General features: G+C 38.9%; 1 protein-coding gene across 5 annotated transcripts in view; it reads right to left on the reverse strand.

Moving 5' to 3' along the window:
- Positions 1–254: 254 nt before the first annotated feature.
- The window catches only part of mymx (myomixer), a 45034-nt gene continuing 26944 nt past the window's right edge, over positions 255–18344 (reverse strand). For 3 of the 5 annotated variants that reach the window (XM_076974123.1, XM_076974122.1, XM_076974121.1), the window contains exons 18-33: positions 17839–18024; positions 17380–17532; positions 15993–16210; positions 15594–15777; positions 15339–15491; positions 14925–15242; positions 13841–13948; positions 6916–8712; positions 6608–6715; positions 5472–5546; positions 5280–5366; positions 5090–5181; positions 4033–4118; positions 3691–3936; positions 3230–3349; positions 255–1336 (exon numbers count right to left, since the gene is read on the reverse strand). In XM_076974123.1, coding sequence (XP_076830238.1) covers positions 1089–1336; positions 3230–3349; positions 3691–3936; positions 4033–4118; positions 5090–5181; positions 5280–5366; positions 5472–5546; positions 6608–6715; positions 6916–8712; positions 13841–13948; positions 14925–15242; positions 15339–15491; positions 15594–15777; positions 15993–16210; positions 17380–17532; positions 17839–18024 — 4179 coding nt within the window. In that variant the 3' untranslated portion in view covers positions 255–1088. The remainder of the gene's footprint in view (positions 1337–3229; positions 3350–3690; positions 3937–4032; positions 4119–5089; positions 5182–5279; positions 5367–5471; positions 5547–6607; positions 6716–6915; positions 8713–13840; positions 13949–14924; positions 15243–15338; positions 15492–15593; positions 15778–15992; positions 16211–17379; positions 17533–17838; positions 18025–18344) is intronic. The other 2 variants (XM_076974124.1, XM_076974125.1) reach the window with 2 other exon arrangements.

Consider the following 18344-nt stretch of genomic DNA (forward strand, 5'->3'; position numbering starts at 1 on the left):
TAAACCAAGTAAAAACCAAACCTAAACCTAGCTTTATATGTTCGCATGAGCCCATAGTATGGTTTGCTTTTGTCAAATACTGAAAACTGTACTGCATAGTACTACAAGGACCAGTATGCAGTATCCAGTATATACTGAGTGCAGTTTGCAGTATATAGTATTATTATTATTATTATTATCATTATAGTAGTAGGTCATTTCGATATAGTGTGCAAGTGTGTGGAACGGAAGACTAATAGTAGTGGTGGTATGTTAGTGTTCAAACAAAACCATTTATTATCAATCCTTAGGGCTGAGTGAAAAACAACCATCTGCAGTGATTACAGAGAGGTTTGAAAAGGCACACTTCAGTGGCATTTTACAAGATTTAAACAAACTATTTCTGATCATAAATCACACCAGCCATAATAAAACCTGTAAAAAATACAGTTGTATATTGTGAATTATACACTGAATATGTTAGCTCCAACTCGTGCTATGCAAGGAAGTCATCAAAGAATTACAAAGAGTAGTCCTTCCATGAAGTATCAGACAGTGAACGTTTAGTCAGATACAGTGTAAGTCCAAATACACAAACACTATGTGAACACTCACACACAGTCTAAGGAACCTTGGAAAATAATTATGGTTTTACATTTCTATGAGATAGGGAAGCTTGCTCTAGTTTCCATTAGACACAGTAAAGGTTCTACAGGAACCAAACCAGTAGATATCAGACATAGTCATAGTAATAAACTGCAATCCACACAAATTTCAAACTACACAGCAAAGATTAATGATAATCAAAATATATCCAGACAAAAACAAAAACTTAACAGTAAGGCATTTAACCTACTTTCATCTTTTACTGTCATCAAAGTAGTTCACCTCTTTAAATAGTGAAAGGCTTAACTACAAAAACGGTGTAAATTTTATATGACTATAGGCTATGTTTTATATAACATATAGTGACACAATACAGTACCTCTCCATCTCAATCATAAATTGTATCCCCCAAAAAAATAAAAATAAACACAGTGAACATTTCAGATGTGCCCTGCACACGGAAACAGTGACAAATTGGCCTGCTGTGTTACTAAACCCCCCAGTTAGTCCTTCTTCCCAAAGAACTTCCTAAAGACAGATTTACTATGAGACCGTGGGAGGCTGGCATAGCTCTTGAGAGGCGGTTCAGGAGATTGCTGTCTGCAGCTGTGGGGCTGGGGCAGTGCAGTGCTACTGCACACCGATGGCTTCTCTCTGTCCCCTATATAAAGTGTCACAGAGTAGCTAGAGTTGCTGTCCTGGCGTCTGCATGCTGGGGGCAGTGTAACAGGCTTGATCCTTTGGTATGTTGCTGCAGAGACAGGGAGAGAGACAATTCCATTGCGGTCAACCACCCAAACCAATGTCATGGGTGAAAGCTCACACTTATAATTTGTTCAGTAAACTTATGCAGCACACTTCATTATCACAATAGTAATTTCCTCCCAAAAATGCATATCCTTTAAATATCTATGTGAGGTGTGCTTGTGAGGATTTCCACATGATTCCTAACTAATCATATGGATTCCTGGTATTCTATAAATACAGGAAACGTTTGTCTATGGACTAAGAGATAAAGGTACTTTAAGATGTTATTATAAGTTTTATTTTATGTTAATGTTTTATTTTAAGAGACATTCAACAAACCTGTCAAAAAAAAAAAAAAAACTTGTTCAGTATTTCCAGCTGCTACATTCAGCAAAAAAAGGCCAAACTGTTCTGCCCTTCTTAATGAAGGCATAAACAGTGAGTTTATTTTGTCTTAGACATACTGCCATCTAGAGGATGTGAAGTTTCTGTTTCCAGTTTCAGTTCTGGACCGACACATCTCAATGTGAGCACATTTTGTAAGGCAGCAGAAACAGCTCTCTACGCCTGAGTGTTGGAAACTATATGTCTATGAGTGTATTCTTTGTTTTGATGTGTGTGTCTTCCTTCTGAATAGCGAATTCATCAGTTTCTTGATTTGATAAGTTTTACATGCTTAGCGTGTATTATGCTAGTGCTCGTTGTGTCGACCATGATTAAGCTAGCTTTCTTAAGTTTGGCGACTGCGTTTGGCGTAACATGCGTTATGTGGAATTTATGTAGGCTATCTTTCTTTATTTCCTCCTGTTGTAGTTTTACCTGTCTAGTTCTACAAGCTAGAAACGCAGCGCGGAGGCAGCATACAAACAAAGAAAAAAAGTATTTACTGCCACTATCTACTTCCATTATGAACAGTGTTGGGAACGTTACTTTAAAAAAGTAATTAGTTATAGTTACTCACTACTTGTTCAAAAAAGTAACTGAGTTAGTAACTGAATTACTCTATAATAAAAGTAACTCGTTACTAGGGAAAGTAACTATTTGCATTACAGTAAAAAAAAAAGTTATATGCCAATGAATAAGGATTTTTTGAAAAAGCAGTTTTCACAGTTAGTTGAAATGAGTAGATGAGAAAAGTGTACTTTTTATATTCATTGCACATCCACAGACCAGTGCAGGATAAAATCCTTAAAAATCCCAAATCTTTGTAAAAAAAAAAAAAAACAAAAAAGCAAAAGTAAACAGTTACACTATATAGAGTGCATTTACATCTATCAAATTACATAAAATTCTCTCAACCTGAGACGACTGGTTTGTTCACAAGATAAGTAAACTTAACAATAAAACCTCTATTCTTAATTAAATAAATCAAATACCCAGTCTGGTAGACATTCAGGAACAAGTATTTTCTTAAATAATGTTTATATCGCCACCTTGAAAATGCTAATTTGTCTTCGGCTTACTCCTGACTCGCCATTTCGGCCTCTTTTTCGTTTGGTGTGTCCCTGGTGCGCTTCGGCGCGTGTGTAAAAACACTGGCTCTGATTGGCTACCATAACGCTGCCTTAGCCAATCGCTTACTGACTTGTTAAGTTAAACGGGTGTTACACAGAGAACTGTGACCTATCGAGATCTGTTACTCCTCACTAACCTGGGCAGCGGTCCGCTCGGTTTACTGTTAGTATATCAATATATAGTAACGCACCACTTTTAATGACCAGTAACGTCAACGGCGTTGTAACGGCAGGAAAAGTTATTAATTATATTATCCCGTTACTGACAAAATGACGCCGTTACCTAACCGTTACCTAATCAGTTATTCGCAACACTGATTATGAAGTATATAGAGCTTTGAAAGTAGCACAGGCCTGACTTTGAATAAGGGCAATGGCTGCACCTGAGGTGAAGGAGTGGGAACGTTTCTTGCTAGTGCTGCAGTCTTGACTGGGACACAGGGAGCGGGACAGACCTCGTAAGCACTGAGAATGGACCTGGCCTGGCAAATCACCAAGGGAGTCTACAGAGAGAGAGAGAGAGAGATTGATAGATAGAGAGAGAAATTGAAAAGGGAGCAATAGATAAGGAAGATAAAAAGAAAAAGGGCATGCAGAATTATGTCCAGACACTTTATTAACACTTAACACTTTATTGCCCCCTAGTGGTATGTTAAAGCACATGGTCTGTATGTTGACACATGGCTGGGGTGTTGTAAATCACTTCACCATGGGAGTTCTAGAGCAGTACAAACATATTATGTGTAGTGAAGAATTACATTTCATTATCTAATGGCTGATATAAGAAGGTCATAAGATATTGGCCATATAGTGAATAAACAATCATGAATAACCTTAAACATACCATAATGCCCTGCATGTTCTTCCATTTTCTCACAGCGCTGCTGAGGGATGTGATCGCTGTCCTGTGCAAGGATGATGATCTCTTTTGTTCTTGCAGAGCCTGTCTGATTACAGCTTGGGAGATTTAGGGGTTCCTCTCCCTTCATAAAACATTGGCATAAAGCTCCACACTGACAGTGAGCAGGGGAGGACACAGATTGTACTGCAGGCCCGCACAATGTGGCTGTTTTCGCTTCATACTCTGATTCTGAGAACAGGGCAAAAATCATGAATTTCTAACCACTCATAATAAATCCTGTATTTGATGCATTTATTGTTAGACTGCAATACTGAACAGGTTTACCAGTGTTTGCTTGGATTCGAAGGATCCATTTCTTCATCATGAAATGGGAGGATGCGCTGAGGAGATATTCTGAGCCATCATTCAATCTAGGAAAGCATCATATATGAGTCAACACTTAAAAGAGCATCGTACGAGTCAACACTTAAAGCAGGGATGTCAAACATACGGCCCCGGAACCGGCCTGCCTGGGGGTTTAGTCCAGCCCACGGAATAAACCTGCATTATTAAAGAAGAATAAACTCCATTTTATTTGAAATCTGCAGTCCTTATATTGTCCGCTAGGGGCGTTTTAGTCAGTTCTGTCGCTTTACCTGCATTTTCTTTTGACCCTGGCACCCTCTTAAGTGAAATGTCTTTGTCAAAACAGAGAAAAGTGGACACAGAGTGTTGGATTTTTCAAGAAAAATGGGAAGTTCACATGTTCAGAATTGCTTCCCAGATGTGGAAATTGTCACTGTGATCAGTTTTTATGCATAATGCACTTAAATAAAAGTTTAACTGAGTAAAAGTGTTGTTGAAATTGCATGTACATTTCTTAAAAAGTAAAAAGTAAAAGTAGAAAGTTGTTCATAATATATTTAGTAAAAGGACAATTCATTTCCTATGAACATTTTTATAATTTAATTCTTTGCACTAATACAAAGAAAAAAAGTGGACTTATTGTTAGTTCCATGTAATTTTACCAGTTTACTGGTTTGGCCCCCTTGAGATCCGATTAAGTTGTATTCGGCCCCCAGACCAAAATGAGTTTGACACCCCTGACTTAAAAGAACACATCCATCTTATTGTTGAATAAAAGAGACTTTGAGTGCATACACTCCTGAGACAAGCTAAATATTAACAGTAGTAAACATTAATGTGTATGAAACCATGTACGATAATCTAGCACATGAAGCTAATGAAAATGAATGAACTAATGATACCAATAAAACTACTAAAGTCAAATTACTTGTAAGTCAAAACGTATCTGACAAATGTATCTGACAAACTCAAAAATAAAAAATGAAGTGGCACAGCATTATATGTTGTGTAACTGGTTAACAGTGTCTGCTCTGACCTGAGACAGAAGCAGTGGGGTTTTTTGATGTACTCTGGTGCTTGAATACATTCTGCTCCAATCAAGTTTAGAGGAAGGCTGATCACAGAGTTCTGGGAAAACACATACAAAAGTCACTCTTGGCCTGCATACTGTTGGTATACTTTACAAAGTTCTAGCAGTGATAATGAACAGAAATGTTGTATCTCACACTCATTGTGTCTTTTCTGTCCTGGTAAAAACATAGAGTTTGCCTGTAAAGTACAGCATGGTACGAGCTCCACACTCTGCATGGTGCCTAAAAGAACCAGCAGTCACAATGTCACAAGGTGATCAATAAAAAATATTTTAGGCATTATATAGAAGAGTGCACATTATTCTGATACTTGAGAGAGACACATACCCTCCTACCACCCACCATCAGCTTGTGTTTCCTCTCTAGTGTGCCTTCCATAGATGGAAACTCTCGTCCCCCGCTCTAAAGTGAAAGAGCAACATCTTTCAAGTCTTAGACTAAAGCATCTCAGATTACTTCATTTACTATGTATTTTGTGAATTTCAAAGTACCTATTTTGTGTATTTTAAAGTCCATCACTATATCAGGCAACCTGTAGCAGGCAGCCTGGTTTTACTAGTCCAAAAATAGATGCCTTCAAACAACAATGTCGTACTGCAACAACTAAAATGAAAGTAATCTGTATTTATTAAACCAAAACTACAGCTGTGTGCTTGTGAAGTAGTAAAATTATCTAGAGGTCTGCATGAATGGTTTCAAAAGTTCGATCTGGGCTCTGTTTTGCCAAATCATTGTAGTGATAAGATCATGAGTATTCAGTGTGTCATTGCGCCAATTGAACAGCATCTTTGTTTACGAAGATTTGGGAAAACCAGTCCTATATAAAGTCTAGTTATTAATAAATAATAAAAAAAAATAAGATATAAGAAAAGTCTTATTTGACAATGGAAATGCAATGCTTTACAGTATCATAAATAATTTAAACAATATCACTGATGGAACAAAAAATTAATTGGTGTAATTATAGTCTTATAGTGTGTGTTTCCCCCACTACATCACTAAGTGAAATATTTCAGATTCAGCATCACATTGTTACTAAGAGTGGGAATCCTACAAAGACATAAAATCATCCTCATACCAGTGACTCCACACCACTACAGGAAGAAAGTGTGGAGAAATCAAATCCGTCTGTACTAAGACATCATCTTCCCAAGTGCAAAGCAGTTCAGGGAGCATAATATCATGTGGCCACTTTGCTATCTTAGACTTGTTTATAATTTATATGCATTACATATAGTATAATGTGCCAAAATACCTCCTTACTGCTGTGTAGCACTGATCAGCAATAACATATTGAGCATTATTGAGTTTTGTTCCAGCATTAGTATGCCTTAAATGAGATCAGAAAAACCTTAAAACATTCATGTATGTTATCTGAAAACTGCATCTGTTGAGCAGCAAAAGCAAAAATTCTGCATGTCCTTAATGTGTTCTTTTCACCTTAAGCATGTTCCCAAACTTACCATAAAGCTAGAATGCACCCTGGTGCTGGAGTTGTGCCCTAGAGTGTCTGACTCAGGGACAGCCTCTTCCAAATCAATGTGAACAGACAGGAAGCTCAATGACTGGTTCTGTAAAGAACAGAGATACCATTTATGGGTCAGAGCCACAGTCATGAATCACAAATAGTGTCTGTGCACTATAATTTCCTGAATATAGTTATGTGATCTTCTGGAATATCTAATAATCTGATTTAAATAAAATGTACACTACTATTGATTCCTATGTACATGTTCAACAGACTATCAAACTGTAATCTTGCACACCTCACCTTCATGCCTCCTGTCTCCTCCTCCTCCCTATACTTGTATATGTATTTATTTTGATCCTTTATTTCTGGAAGATTCACAGGATCTGAGGCTGTCTCATTAACCAGCACTCCATCTTTAGAAGACTGCTCCTGTTGAGTAAAAGCAGCCCAGGACCTCCTCTCCCTCTGAGCCAATATGTAACGCTCCTCCCTGATGTCGCAGTCCTTCCCATAACCCATGAGAGTATGGATGGAAGATGGAAGTCTGAACTCTGCTACGAGGAGGTTAGGTGCAGAGGCAGTGATGAGCTGCCTGAATTGCACTACTTCTTTAGGTGAGGGCTCCCTCTGATGGTCTGAAGAAGAGGTGGTGGTTTGTGACTCATGACCCTGGTACATGATATCTGAACAGATGCTCTGACGATAGCCATTGGTTTGGTTCCATATGTCCTCCAGCTCCTCTTCTTCCTGTTCAAACTGCTGGTGGTCAGGGTGGACAGGGTCATCTTCAGATAAGTTAGTGGGCTCTATTTTTAGGCATTCCTTACTCTCTTGAAATTCTTGTGATTCCCGAGAGAACAACTTTCCCACAGCTCTCTTGGATGCTGGGAATTCCAGACGGTCCAAATATGAACTCTCAGTACCCAGCTTAAAGCTCCCTGAGCTTGAGTGACCAGAGTCCAACGAGTCTTCTCTACCACTGGATTTAAAGTTTAGAACTATGTGAGACTCGTGGTTCTGGCTGATCACAGGGCTCTCTCTCCTTGGAAGAGAGCACATTGGTTTGGCTTTATGGTACTGATGATCATTAAGGTCCCGAGTTAGAGTATGGACACTGGGGCATATGTGGATTTCTGTAGTGGAGTTTTGACAGTGATTTGGTAATGAAATACTCTCTGCACTCAGCTGTGATTTCCCTCTGGGAGTTCTGGCTGAATTGCTGAGAGATAAGACTGGACCCTCCTTAAATGAATCCTCAGTTGAGAGTTGAGAAGGGAAGTCTTTATTAGAAACTGAAGTAGCATCCATGTGGATTTTCCGAGTCTCCTGAAAGTCAGTATTAAGATTTATTTCCCATAGAGGGAAAAATCTGGACTCTTCATTGTATGCTGGTTGTGAGTGAGCCAGTTTGAACGTGCTAAGAGCTGTAGGGTGCTCTGTGTGAGAATCTTTATTTTGGGAGACTGCTTTTCTGGAATCTGCTGCACCAATGGTGATAATATCTTGAATACTAGGGATATGGGTCATGTCTCTAGGCAAGTCAGAACTCAGCACAGAACCTAATGAGAGGAACCTGCAATGGTTCTTCACACAACCAGTGGCAGCAGTGTTAAGGTGCTCCACTACTGAGAGTGGAGCTGGAGAAAAACGCCCTCCTGAACACTCAGCATCAGTGTCCTTTACTAAAGGGTTCGTCTCATAGTCCAAGAGATGAGTTTCATTGCAGTCAGATTTCCTCCCACTCTTTCTTTTCTTCTTTTCCTTTAGAGGCCAGGTGTGAATGTTGTACATAAAATGTTCATGCACTGGAGGAGTCGATGCCTCCTCTGGAGGTTCAACTCCCAGGATTTTTTGTACAGTGTGCCTACAGACATCTTTCTTTTTCTTTCTTTTCTTGCTTTTACTCTTCAAGTTACTAAAGATGGACCTTGTGTTGTTCACTGGCAGCTCACTACAGTCCACTTCACAGGTGGAGGATGAGTATAGAGAGGCACAGGCAGGGCTCTGCACCATTCCATGTAGTTGAGGTAGTGCCATACTTTCATATACAGGGGCTACTGGTGGAACTGTGTCCTTAAGGTGCAAGTATGTACTTACCTGGAAGAAAAGAAGATAATTTTTATGTGTTTAACGTCATTATCAAGAACTTTCAACTTTCAAGAACATACCAACTGTTAAGCCGGTGAACGAGGAAGCATGCACAAGTACTTTATGAAACGTAATTTTCATAGTACCCTTCTGCCTGTGCTGTAAAAAAACAACAGGCTAATAATTTCATAACATTTGGCCAGAACTAGCAATGAGTAGTAATGTCATAAAGAGCCCCATGCTTAGGTATTTAAATTAAAACACTTTAGTGACGGAGGTGAGTTTCTGCCTATTTAATTATTAAACTGCCTGGTATTTTACTGTTATTTAATCGTTCCTGTGGACAGGTTGGAGACATCATTACCCGCGCTCTCACCTTACCTGTCATTATCCATACTCTCACCTTACCTGTCACCATTACCTGTACTCTCACCTTACCTGTCATTAATTATCCATACCCTCACCTTACCCGTTATTACCCGCACTCTCACCTTACCGTCATCATTATCCGTACTCTCACCTCACCCATCCTCCTTAACCGTACTCTCACCTTGCCATCATCATTATCCGTACTCTCACCTCACCCGTCATCATTATCCGTACTCTCACCTCACCCATCCTCCTTAACCGTACTCTCACCTCACCCGTCATCATTATCCGTACTCTCACCTTGCCATCATTATCCGTACTCTCACCTCACCCGTCATCATTATCCGTACTCTCACCTCACCCGTCCTCCTTAACCGTACTCTCACCTTGCCATCATCATTATCCGTACTCTCACCTCACCCGTCATCATTATCCGTACTCTCACCTTACCGTCATAATTTCTCCGTACTCTCACCTTACCTGTCATCATTGTCCGTACTCTCACTTTTCCGTCATCATTACCCGTACTCTCATCTTACCCGTCATCATTACCGGTACTCTCAACTTACCTGCCATTACCCATACTCTCACCTTACCTGTCATCATTATTAACACTCTCACCTTACCTGTCATCATTCTCTGCACTCTAACCTTACCCGTTATTAACCATACTCTCATCTTACTCATCATTATCCGTACTCTGTCTCTCACCTTACCTGTCATCTGCTACACTGGTGTGATGCTAGCAAAGTGCTGCAGTAGACTCAGATGGAGCTATGCAGACTGTAGTCAGACTGTGTGTATTAGAGTGCAGCCAGCCTTAGAGAAGCTACCCAGTGAATAATGCACAGGGTCATGGCTTAGTCACTGAACTAATGGAGGTTTTTACATTGGTGGCCCATGATGCCTTCCCACCCAGTCCAGACTCTGCCACTGCATGTTCATTGCTGCATTACCTGCTGCCTCCACCATACAGCCTGCTACCTTCTTGCTAATATGATTACTCTCCTGAGAATTAGAGAGCAAAAGCAACTTTTGTCATGGCCTGTGAGGTGGTGAGTCCCTAAGACAGCAGGTCCTTCTGGGGGACATTTTTCTACATTTTTCTATTGTTTTTTTTTTTTATTGCAGAGGATGTTTTGGTGTTCCCTAATGTTTTCCGAGACAGAATGGGCTAGCAAATATATAGTGGTTTGCTGCGTCTACCAGTTTGTTTCATGATAAGGTCCAAGTTAATACAAATGCATCGTTGACAACTATTCATCAAAAACACAAAAAATTAGAATTGGGAGTCCCCTGTCTTTACAGCCAAACGCAATAGTACTTATACCAGCTAACCTACGAACACAAATGGTCTTATGCTAGCTCAGCTTCAGACTTGCATTCTTCAACAAAACCACAGCCAGAATTCTTTACAGATGTGCTACATATGAATTATGACATTTGTTCTAAAATTACATAATCAATCTAACATGATAAACTGAAACATCAGTTCCATACTTCTTACCATACATTCCTTACTAAATATTCATGGTCTAAACTGATTTTTTTTTTCAAAGTAGTGCAGAACACAACACAATACAAAGAAAGTTTGTATCAGTACATTTCCCTTTTGTCTTAATGGCGTAATCAGAATCATCTGCTCTAGAACATGCCATCACACTCTAATGGTTCAACCTTTCACCTGTCTGACTAATGTTATGTTGCACCAGTGGCTCCAAACCATAAATCAAAGAAGGCTTTAGGAGGCCTTCTAGAAAGTTCAATTCACATTTTTCCAGCAGTCTAAACCATGTAAAAACCGGCCTTTCCTGGGAAGTGAGAGGGTGCGGTCACATCCTGCCACTGCCCTAGAAACACATTTACTTTTATATCAGTCCCATGGGGGGTTACATAATGGTGAAATGTCTACCTCTATCTCTGCTCTTATCTCTCTTCTTTTGTATTTTTTCAGGTCCAATCTATAACTCTAATAAATCCTCATTGTTCTGTTTAGCTAACAAACTCTTTTATGTAAATGTGCACATTATGGTAAAGGTAGAGATAGTTATACATTTGTAAGATGACTTTTCACAAACAGTGTATAACCTTTTTTAACACAAACTGTCTATACACAAAGACCAAAGTCTTATTAATTGAAAGCCAATCTCCATAACATTCTAATTATTCATCATTTCAGAGGTAGCACAATCTAAAAATGACTGAATACATTGAAATGTGGTTGAAGTGAAGGAATGTGATAGTGGCCAGCTATTTTCAGGGTTGCCAACTCTCATGCATTGAGCGTGAGACAGGCGCATTTGACTGTCTTCACATGCTCTTACGCCACACTTCCGATCTCTCATGCAAAAAAAAAAAATCTAGTTTATTTACCTCTGATCCACATCTATGATTCAATGAGTTACTAGTTCGCTCTGGCACCAACCACTGGCAATATAATACAATATAATATAAATTTGTGTCTATTTTACACCCCCCCCCCCCCCCCCCCCATCAACAACTTACGTTCGTCACCGCCATCCCCCCCCCCCCCGTCAACAATTTACACTCGCCACCCCCCTCCAGGTTCAAATCTCACTCCAAGTGATCTTGAAAAGTTGGCAACCCTGTATTTTCCCACAAGCAAAAATCTCCTTGTTCTTAGCCAAATAACTCATGTGAGACTCCTTGGGGAGTTTCTAGTAGAAAGAACAAATTCACAAAAGAATACTACTGGATGATGTGGAAAAGAGAGTAATAACCCCTCTAAAGATCAGTACAGCACAATAAAGAGCGTGGCTTAGTTATGCTTAAACACAATCTCATGTGCCTGCTTCTTGACTCTGTATATTTTCCAAAAAACACACTATTCTTATTTTCCTTGCAATTACTCCCCAACATTTCCCAAGGATAGCTTGGTAAACAATTTTAGCTTTTGAAATGGGGCTTTATATTTGCTTTGGAGAAAATGCATGACCTGGGATACTGATATCTCCCACATTGTGCCAGGTCAGTTAAATGAAGCAATTTCCTCAATCGTCTTTTCATTCTTAACTGTACATCTCTTAAGTCATTTTCTGTTATGCACTATAGCTATCTTCAATCACTCTTTCTTTTGATGTAATGAACAGATAAGTAATTTTGTCTCTTTAATTATGTCATTTTATGTTTTAGAGATCACAAACTGGAAGATAAGCCTGGTGGTTTGGAAGATAAAATGTATCGGTTCATAATCACAGGTAGTGATCAAATCAGTAGAAAATGGGCCCCATTTGGCGTAGACAGTCCTAAAGATGACCCTTCAGTATATTTAATGGATTATAAGAAATAGGGTAAATGCCCCTATTAAGCTCACCCAAATCTAAAATTTGACATATTTAAAGCAAAAGTAATTCTGTTTAGCAGGAGATATTAAGTTAAAATGAAATATTAATCTCTCATATAACAATGTTAATATTAATGTTAATAGTTTTATAATTTAAAATAAAGTTTAAAAGTAAAAAATCTGAGGTGTGCTTAATGGGTACAGTTCACAAGAATATTTTACATTTAAAATGATTGTTAATGTAAATAATTTCAATACTTTTAAATTTTAAATAGAATTTAGACATGGAAAGTCTGTAAAAATAATTACTTAATAATTAATAATAATTATTATTTTAACTTAATTTACACAGAAAACTGACGATGATTGTTTTTGACGATGATTGTTAATGAACTATTCACATAGGCAGTCTATGTAGGTGAGCTTAAAGGGAGCACCCTGAGCTTAATGGGGACAGCAATACTTTCGCATTTAAAATATAATGGACTTTATTTTATCATCTGTATTTTGTCACAAACATGTTCTTTACCGTGTACTATATAATCATATACTGTTTGTAGTCAAGCTAGAAATACTGATTTGTTTATACTTAAGCTTTTCTCCAATGTGCTCACACTGATGCACTCCAGTTTTTTTTTTTGCTGCTGTACCCTGTAAGCTCATGTAAAAATGATACAAAATCTATAAAAAATCCTGCAATCTACAAATATTATTTCACATCTATTTGGAAATAAATGATGTGCTAAATAGTAAAACACAAGAAATTATCATGTGTGATTTAATACATTGGTGTCTTCAGCAATCTGATATGACTAGCATGCTTTTGAACTATAACTTTCTCTTGCATCCAAGTTCCAACTTGTGCTGTTATGTTAAAATTATTAATCTCTTAAATTTGTAAAAATTGGTGATAGCCAAATTAAAAGTTGCTATATATTAAAATGTTCTAAATCTGAGGGGTCTCTCCAGATCAAAGTTTTTGTGTGGCTTTTAAAATGGCCACCGGGAAGAGGGAACATTGACAGGATGTTTTCAGAATATGCATTGGTATGACTGGCTTTACAATGTATGGAATATATATATTCCATATTCCAAATATTTTAATATTTTAAAAGTACATTCCAAATGTACTACATGTATTGATTTAGTGATCAAGCAGGATAATAACTTGTTTCTGTATAAGCATAATTTATGTTCAAAGTTGCAAGTGTGCTTAATGGGTAAGTGAGCTTAATAGAGGCGTTTACCCTAGCTTAATTCATACTAAGATTTTTACATGAATCAAAACAAGACAATAATGAAGGCCAATGATACACAGTGACAACATGGTTAAGCCTTGAAGCTCTTAGGGTTAGTCAGGCTGTCGCACAGCAAATCATCATGCACACACTAAAACACACCAACATGACCACACGACAGCCAAATACTCATTCATGCAGCATCACAACTTAGAGCTTCATTTACCTCTTCTGCACTGTGATGATAAACCTTTCTCTTTCGCTTTATACTACCAAATAGCCCCTGGCAGTGTTTCCAAAAGCTTTTATATACAGAAGAGTGAGGCATGGTAGGCTGAAGGAAGGAAGAAAACCAGGAATGTTGACAAAGTACAAGGGAGGAAAAACTAGCAGAGAGAGAGAGTAACTCTTGTGCAGAAAACTGATGAAACAAATGTAATGGTACGTAATACTGAAAACTGATTAAACCAGGGGTATCAAACTCAAGGCCCGCATCACTTTATGTAGCCCGTGAGGGCTTAAACAGCCTAATCATCTAAAAATGAGTCAAATATGTGCAGTGACTAAAAACTACATTTCCCACAATTATGTTACCCATAAAGTGATGGCATCTCGACACTGCAGTGTTTCCACATCGAAACTTTCCCAATATCCCAATAAGTGTAATTGAGAAATACAAATAATGATCCCAAAATGTCCAGGAAGCGAAGTTGATGCAGATGGAAGGGTGTTTCAAGAAAGATGGGAAAGTGAATACATGTTTGTGCTTCAAGGAGAAAAACTGGTACGTCTTTTGTGTTATGAAGCGGTGACAGTTGTCAAAGAGTACAGTCTACGTCTGCATTTTGAGATCAAATACGGAGCTACGTATGCCAAAATTAGGCATCAAGAAAAACAACAAATTACCAAAGAATTAAAAGGCAAACTGCAATCGCAACAGAATGTGTTCGCAAAAGTCACAACCACAAGCCATGCAGCTGTAAAAGCTAACTTTGTTGTGGCTGAAAAATCACCCACGCTTCTAAGAGTTTTTCAGAGGGAGCGTTTTTGAAGCACAATTGTCATTTTCACAGTTATTTGATATTTCAAGTTTTGAATGAAGTAAATGTGATATCTCTGATGTATATTTAACATTAAGGAGTAGGTACATTTATAAGTTACATATGGCCCGCTGTGGGCAACGATTATGCTGATGTGGCCCACGGTAAAAATTTGTTTGAGGCCCCTGGATTAAACAAATACAGAGTAATAATTTCTTGCTTTTGGTAACTGCAATGTATATGTGCGAGTCCATGTGTAGTTGTTCTCACCCTATGAACAGCCTCAGAGATTTCCACAGCCTTCTCAGGTTCTGACTGGTGCACCTGCACCTCACTGTCCCCTGAGTTACCAAAGCTGAGAATAAGGTTGACTGTGCCTCCAAGAGATGATGTATTGGGCTCCTTTAGCACCAAGCATGGTGAATCAAGCTCCTCTGACCCACTCTGGATCTTACTGCCATTGAGAGTCACACTTCCCATCACCTCATATCCATTATCCTGTTGTACCCTATCCTCCAGACTACCAAGGGACACAGTGACAGCATCCTGTGTCTTCTGTTGGTCTTCAGATGATGTTCCTGACTCCAGCTAAAAAAATGTACATTTTATCAAGATGTAAGGTAATTTCTTTGATTTGCAATCAATTATTTTAATAAGATTTGCGGCTTTAACCCTAACCCCAACCTCTAGAAGAGAGCAGATAGTAGCCTCAGAATAAATGGCATCGTCTTGTGGTTCCTCTGCTATATTCCTGTTCAGCCACTGGATCTTCTGGGCCCTCCAGTGGACTAGGATCCATCCCAGCATGCTTCTCAGCTCCTCCATCCTCTCTTTGATCTTTAGGAAGATTAGTTCATAGATCCTTAACAGTAAACATCAAAACTGACTTTTTAGAAAAAAATTACCACATGGCCTTTAATCCAAGTAATTAGAGCTCACCATCTTGGCCAAGTGGTGGCCCTCATCAAGTAGCTTCTTTCCTGCAACTGCAAGAATGTCAAATTCCTGAAACTTCTGTTCTATTTGCTTGTCTAGAAGCTCAACCAAACAGCCCTGGTTCTCTTGGCCTCGGCGCAGAGAACTCTCCGAGAATATGCGGGAACGGGTGTCTTCTGTCCAAGATCTGCATGTGGGAAAAAGACATGCAGGATGGGAACTGAGTAAAAGAGTAATATTTTAGCACTCCAGTGATACACAAAATAAATACATATTCGCCACACTTGTCAAACCTCTTCCATAAAGCTTCATCACAGTTTATAGAACTTTCTTTTTAGTTAATAAAGTCATAATGTAAGTGCCACTTCCAAAGAAAATGCATAAAGTTTAAATATTACATACATCATTGCCAGGTAGTTTCTGAAGAATTGGCGAAGGTGGCTAAATTGCAGCAGCCTGCTCCGGTTTTCAGCTTTACTCTTGGCCAGCTCATCCCAGGCCTCCAGGCTACTCTGAACCTTGCACACCAGTGTGTGCACTCTTTCTGGACACAAGTCCACCAGGCGTGCAGACAGATTCTCCATAGCCTCAACTTCCTCCTTCAGTGTTACATAGTCAGACTGTCAGGGGCAAGAACACATTTTGTAGGTGTGCATGAAAAAAAAGCTTAAAACGCCCTTTAATGACACAAATCAGTGTGCAGAACAACTGAATTACAAAGTGTAAAACTACAGGACTGAAACATGACATGGCAATTTATGAATAATAACATTCAAAATGTATTTGTTCATTCTGATTTAGTTCACATTTACATATGCTGTGCCCCGGTTTTACATATTCTGGGCTTTTTCTGTGTAAGAGACCATATGCTGTACATATGTTGAGTGTCTGTATATCTTGCTTTCTCTCTCTGCAGTTTTTTGAGGCTTGTAATTAATGGTGCAACAGGCTTCAAGGGAGCAATAATTCACATTGTTTCTCACATGGGGTGCAGAGTCTGTGGAATGCCATTAGCATGACAGCAAGTCTATTTCAATATGAACGATTAGGTCATTATTACCCTTCAGTGCTATCAGACCCAAACAGTTGTGCATGCATGTGATAAACATAAGCTGCCCAAATATGAGTTACAGTGTAGAGCCCCCATGTATTTTATACCCATGAACACACCCAGGCACACATTCTTCCAAACCATCGCTGACATAAATTAATTAAAAACATAGTTTTATAGAGGTCAAGACACATACACATATAATGTACTGAAGCACATTTTCACAAGTAGTGATATCCTCTGTGAGTAATAAAGTTTTGTGGAGACTGTGTGGGATCATATGCTGCAGCTGACTTCATTAACTCTCTCCAAAGAGAGGCCCAGCGGGCCCACAATGGATGGGAGACGTGGCCCAAACAGGAAACAGACTGTAGTAAAAATGTCCTAATGTAAAGGCATCATGAGAGATGGGACAGGTCTGGCTGTAGCTATTACATTAACACCCATAACCCACTATGTCATCACAAACAAGATGCATACAGGACAGATTGAGTGGCTTTATGCTTCCATTGGGAAAATGAAGAGCTTGGTTAAAACCCCTGGACAGACAACTAAATTAGATTTATAGACATGAAATGCCTTCAAAAAGTATTTCAGAGCTCATCATTTTCCAAAATTTGTGTATGAAAATTAATCTAGCAATATTTCCTCTTTTTTCAAATGATAGTCACATCTTCTATTAGCTCTTATTTGCAATTGAGAATTCCCTAACATGTTCCTATTGACTGGCTAGCTCACCTCCAAATGATCTTGCTGCTCCTGTAGGCTGTCCAGGCCACAGTGCTCTGGCTCACAGCGGACAGCCATCTCACTCTCCATATCCAACATATCAACAGCCAGCTCCATGCAGCGCTGTAGACACTGCTCCACCCTTGTTGCAACTATGGAGTGCTAGGATACAGGAAATCATTGGTAAGAAATGTAAGAATGTTGTGATAGTTTCTCAAAGTACTGCTAGCAAAAGCAGTAAGCTATGTAGCATGTTTGTTTTTTTAAATGTGGCCTGGTTTTAAGATTTGACAGATTTAACTTGAAGTCACAACATATGAGCCTTGGACCAAACTAACTCTGTATGGCTTAAATGGTCATGATTATGCTATATAAAAGCTAAAGATTCACAAGCTTCACCCTCAAGTACTGAGATCTGAACATCACAGAATATTATACTGTGTAGGTTATTGTGTCTTATAGTTTTACCCTGCTGATAAGTTCCTGAATGCTCTGGTCATGTGACTGTGAACGGTCTCTTTCTCGTGCTGTGTCATTGAGCATTTCCATGGCCTCCCTCAGCTCCCCTACAGGGTCCCCAAGACTTTCAACCAGGGACTCGCTGTTTCTGCTCCCTTGCAATGCCAACAGAGGTGATGCACAGTCCAGATCACTCTGCAGTGGTCGCAAAACCAAAGCATGAAAATACTTTACAGTGTGTTAAAATGTAGCCACAACCATTACAGTATAACCACAACCATTACTAACAGTAGAGCCACAAACGTACTAGCTTAATTTCTCAAGAAAGGTTGGTTTGTCTTATGTGGAGATGCAATTATTATGTTCTTATTATGTGAAATGTTTTGATAAAGCATTTGAAAGAAGAAGAAATACAGTTTGGTGGCTGAGGTGATTGAACATGGTCGGCAGGCAGATATAAGACGATATAGATATAAGATATATATAAGATATAAGATACAAGGTGCCCATCTGAT

This window comes from Brachyhypopomus gauderio, chromosome 15, assembly GCF_052324685.1.
Source record: "Brachyhypopomus gauderio isolate BG-103 chromosome 15, BGAUD_0.2, whole genome shotgun sequence".
Classification (NCBI taxonomy): domain Eukaryota; kingdom Metazoa; phylum Chordata; class Actinopteri; order Gymnotiformes; family Hypopomidae; genus Brachyhypopomus; species Brachyhypopomus gauderio.